The sequence below is a fragment of the Carassius carassius genome, chromosome 1, assembly GCF_963082965.1.
Source record: "Carassius carassius chromosome 1, fCarCar2.1, whole genome shotgun sequence".
NCBI classification, from domain to species: domain Eukaryota; kingdom Metazoa; phylum Chordata; class Actinopteri; order Cypriniformes; family Cyprinidae; genus Carassius; species Carassius carassius.
In genome coordinates this window covers 15,428,300-15,433,488 of record NC_081755.1, presented here as the reverse complement: position 1 = coordinate 15,433,488, position 5,189 = coordinate 15,428,300, and the positions used below count along the sequence as shown (strand labels likewise).

At 40.7% G+C, this 5,189-nt stretch overlaps 1 protein-coding gene across 1 annotated transcript; it reads left to right on the top strand.

The window, feature by feature from the left end:
* Positions 1–3,565: 3,565 nt before the first annotated feature.
* Positions 3,566–4,082, top strand: LOC132102916 (zinc finger protein 723-like). Its single transcript, XM_059508032.1, has 2 exons — positions 3,566–4,013; positions 4,069–4,082. Exons 1-2 carry the CDS (start codon positions 3,566–3,568, stop codon positions 4,080–4,082), a joined length of 462 nt encoding a protein of 153 aa, XP_059364015.1.
* Positions 4,083–5,189: the final 1,107 nt, after the last annotated feature.

Sequence of the window (5,189 nt, the reverse complement as noted above, 5' to 3'; positions counted from 1 at the left end):
TTCACCTTTTCACTTAAGATCGTCTGAGACCAGACATCCAGACAGCTGCTGCAACAATCAGTTTGCATAACCAAAGAATATCTGCACAAACTCTCAGAAGCCATATCAGGGAAGTTCATCAGAAGAAGGATCTCCTTTTTCAGAGAGGGGGCACCCGTGGAAGGCCTGTGGAATCACCATGTGTGGTCTCTGGACGGGACACGGAGGTTCTAGGTGGTTTACCTCCAGCAGTAATAAACACCATCACTTCAGCTAGAGCGCCCTCTACTAGGCACGCCTACGTGCTGAAGTGGAACCTGTTCGTCGATTGGTGTTCTTCCCGCCGGGAAGACCCCCGTAGATGCCAGATCGCAGTTGTTCTCTCTTTTCTGCAAGATGGGCTGGAGCGAAGGCTGTCTCCCTCCACTCTCAAAGTGTATGTTGCCGCTATTGCTGCACATCACGATGCAGTAGATGACAAGTTCTTTGGGAAGCACGACCTGGTCATCAGGTTCCTTAGGGGGGCAAGGAGGCTGAACCCTCTACGCCCTCACCTGGTACCCTCTTGGGATCTCCTCTCGGTCCTGACGGCCTTGAAGCAGGAGCCCTTCGAGCCTCTGCATTCAGTAGAGTTTAAGTTTCTGTCTCTGAAGACAACAATCCTCACTGCATTGGCTTTGGTCAAGAGGGTCGGGGACCTGAGGCATTTTCAAAAGATGATACGTGCCACGAATTCGGGCCGGCCAACTCTGAGACCCCGGCCCGGATATGTGCCCAAAGTTCTAGCCATGCCCTTCAGGGATCAGGTGGTGAACTTGCAAGCACTGCCCCGGGAGGAGGCAGACCCAGCCTTCGCTTTGCTCTGTCCTGTTCGTGCCCTGCGCATTTACGTGGACTGCGTGCATAGCTTCAGGACCTCAGACCAGCTCTTTTTCTGGTTTTGAGGACAGCAGAAGTTAAAGGCTGTCTCCAAACAAAGACATGTCCACTGGATAGTGGAGGCTATAGTCTTAACATATCAGGCTCGTCGCGTACTGTGCCCCCTTGGAGTGAGAGCACACTCTACAAGAGCTGTCGCTTCCTCCTGGGCTTTGGCACGGGGCACCTCGATAGCAGATATCTGTAGAGCTGCCAGCTGGGCGACACCTAACACGTTTGCGAGATTCTATAATCTCTGTGTAGAGTCTGTGTCCTCTCGCGTATTCGCCTCAGATGGCCTGTAATGCTGGACCGGCTAGTTACATCGCTTGCTGTGCCATTCCCCTCTATGGACTGGATACGTGTGCCTAAGTGCTTCTCAGTTCAGTTTCCCTCTTGGTGAACCCTGTTGAAGTTCCTCCCGCACCCTCGGCAGTCAGGCACGGCAGAGCACCAGACGCCAAGTCTAGCACTCGTGTGTATGCCCAAGGTCAGCCCTTGTGCTGGGCTAGGCACCATTGTATAGTGATTCTCCCTTTTGTGGTGATCCCACATATGTATTCTTCCATGGTACAGCTTCTTGTGCACCTAGCCCATTAACACAGATTTAGGGTGTATTCACACCAGGAAAGTCTGCTAGTTCACTAGCTTTGGTCCGGACCAAATACAATGTTGATTTTTTTTTTTTTTTTTGGTGCGGTTCGCATTCACACTGCCCTTTTTGCAAGTGAACCAGAAATTGTAAACAAAACCACACGTGTGCTAAAGTCATCCATTCATTGGACAGAAATTCTCAAGTAGAGAAAAGCAGGCTAATCATGGAGATTTTTTTCGTAGTGCAATTGTAATTTTAAATTATACTTATGCAGATATAATATATACTGCTCAAAAAAATAAAAGGAACACCTGTGGGTTACATTGTGTTGTTAAGTGTTCCCTTTATTTTATTTTTGGAGCAGTTTATATTTACTGATTTTCTGTTATCAGCTTCAAACGCAATATGAAGACACTTATGAACACCAGATGAGACTATTTCATCTATACGATGTTGTAACAAGGATTTTGCGAAGACGAACAACTGCTGCAAGAAGGTTCTGGCGGAGAGAGCATGCTCTTATGTACGCCTACTATGGCATCATAACATGGCACTGGCAGAATAAAGAAAGTGAAAGTGAAACAAAAAAAACAGTGCACACAGGAAAGAAATTGCTGGCTTTTGCAAGTGTCAGCTAACTGCATGATCGTCAGTAAACTAGAGCCCTGCACGCAGGGGTGCCCCCAAGCTGATCATATATGTATGATCAATTTAGCTTTCTCAAATCATCACAACTTGCCTAAAATAAAATCTATAGATACACAAACAGTTCAAGCGTATAACAATGTTTAAACGTTAAAATTTGATAAATGTGCACTATATCCAATAGTTTGTGCGGAGAGTGGAAACTATGCACGCTTTGCAGGACAAAGAGTTGTTGATCACTTGTTTTCCGTGGATACACTGTCATTTTTGCTCATAATGTAAGAGTAATTCATCATTCGTAACTGTAAAGGGTCTACTTTTATTTTTGTTAACTCACAATATTAAGAAAACTTTGATTTTATTAAATAAAGAAAACAAACATGATGTGCTTTATGCCTTCTGGTCTTGAATAGGAGAGCTTCACAAAAATTAACCTAAACACAGCGAACGTGATTAAAATATCTATTGAAAGCTTTAAATTAGTTATTAATGAAATAAAACATCAAAAACAATAACTCTATTATTATAATCATAATCTGTATAGATGCATTTCTTAAAGGTGCATCTAATGAGATGATGAGCACAGCACATTACCAATTGGCCCAGCTTTCCATGACCAATTGGCAAGCTGGGTCTCGGTTCGGTTGTTTGGTGCTCACCAGAGTTTGGTTGCTGCCAAAAAGAGACAGGTGTGAATACACCCTTAGACAGATTTGTAAACAATATTTGAGAGAAATAAGCCTTTTGTGTACATAGAAAAAGTCTTAGATCTAACATAACATCATGTTAATCATGTTAACATCATTAATTTTGTTTATCAAGTTGTCCCCATTCAATCTGAAGCAAAGAAAATTGTGTATTTACAGATGTTAAACATTGAATGGGGTTACTTTTATGTTCTTTTTTTATGTTCTTTTATGTCTTTTCTCAGCTTTTAACAAGTTACCAAAAATAAATAATTTTTACTTTTGTTTCAGAGTTAATTGAACAAAAAGAGGAGAATGAAGAATCAAGTGAAGTTGAGGAGACAAATCATGTCAAAACTGGAGGAAAACATTTGAGTTACTCTCAAACCAAACAGAAAGATTTAAAGAAAAAAAGAGCAAAGAAGTCCTTCAGCTGCAAAAAACAGATTTTGAGCGTCACACGAGAGTTCATACTAGAGAAAAACCATTCTCTTGTGATCAGTGCGGGAAGAGTTTCAAACAATCAGCAAACCTGAAGATACACATGAACATCCACGCTGCAGAGAAGCAACACGCATGTGATCAATGCGGTAAAATGTTTTTATGGGTTTCACTTCTGAAGAAACACTTGAAAGTTCATGCAAAGGACAAACCAGATCCATGTAATTTATGCGGTAAGAGATTTTTGCATCTACAAAGTTTGAAAGTACATCAAAAAATACATACTGGTGAAAGAGAGTACATGTGCTTTGAGTGTGAAAAGACTTTTAGTTCAGTGAGCACTTTAAAACGGCACCAGAGGATCCACACTGGAGAGAAACCTTATAAATGTTCACACTGTGACAAGAGATTCAATCAATCAGCAAATCTGAAAACACACGAGAGGATTCACACTGGAGAGAAACTTTATAAATGTTCACATTGTGACAAGAGATTCATTCAAGCATCAACTCTGAAAACACATGAGAGGATTCACACTGGAGAGAAACCTTATAAGTGTTCACACTGTGACAAGAGATTCAGTGATTCGGCACAGCTGAAAACACATAAGAGGATTCACACTGGAGATAAACCTTACAAGTGTGCACACTGTGACAAGAGATTCAGTGTGTCATCAAGTCTGAAAACACATGAGAGGATTCACACTGGAGAGAAACCATGTAAGTGTGCACACTGTGACAAGAGATTCAGTGATTCGACACATCTGAAAACACAGAGGCTTGCGTGAATTTGTGACATCTACAGATAAGGATATGTAAATTTGTTTTTTGCACTGAGGACGTACACACATATCTGTAAAAGTGCCTGACAGGCAAGCCATTATGCTAATGCATCAGCTTGAAGCTTAAAATAAAGATTTATCATGTTATGGGCAGCTTGGATAACATACTTTTCGCTTGGATAACATACTTTTCGCTTGGATAACATACTTTTTTAGGAGGAGGTCATTCTGTTTCCTCTGATATTTGTAGATGCATTTTGTCCATAGAAATGCTTTTATTGAGTTCTGTAATTTGATGCAACAGGATGAAGTTGGATGTGCACTGTGGGTGGACCCAACTAAATATAATGTCTGTGTGTATTTGTATTGTGCGTATCTCGAGAGATCAAAGTTTCTAAGGTTCTTTCAGCCTTTCACCGTTACATGTGATATGATTTTTACAAAAAATTGTGACATCATTTGGGCTCCTTCTACAGCATGATGGGAAAACAAGAAACTCATCTAAATCTCAGCGTATCACAAACTAGCACTGACTGCATTCAACAACAAAAAAAAACAGATGGAGTTGTAAAACAGATTTTTTTTTATCTTCATAAAAAAAAAGAATAACCACTGTTTGTTCTTCAGTATCTTCAGTGTGTTTGATTATACAGGGTTCTGAATATCTCATCTTCTCTCTGTCCTGTTTAATAAACTCAGTCTTTACAAATTTGAGCTTTTCCTGATGATTTGATGCTCGTCTTCATTTGTAAAAACTGATCAGCATAATAAATGAGGTGAAAACAGGAACTATTGACATGAAATGGCAGCTCTGGTAATATTGATGAGGGTCAGACCATCAACACTCATTCAACAAGACATTCAGATCATCAGCAGTGTTTTAAAGGGATAGTTCACCCAAAAATCATAATTATGTCTTTAATAACTCACCCTCATGTCGTTCCAAACCAGTAAGATCTCCATTTATCTTCGGATATCTTCATTTATCTAACACAGTTTAAGATATTTTAGATTTAGTCTGAGAGCTCTCAGTCCCTTCATTGAAACTGTGTGTACGGTATACTGTCCATGTCCAGAAAGGTAAGAAAAACATCATCAAAGCAGTCCATGTGACATCAGAGGGTCAGTTAAAAATTTTTTAAGC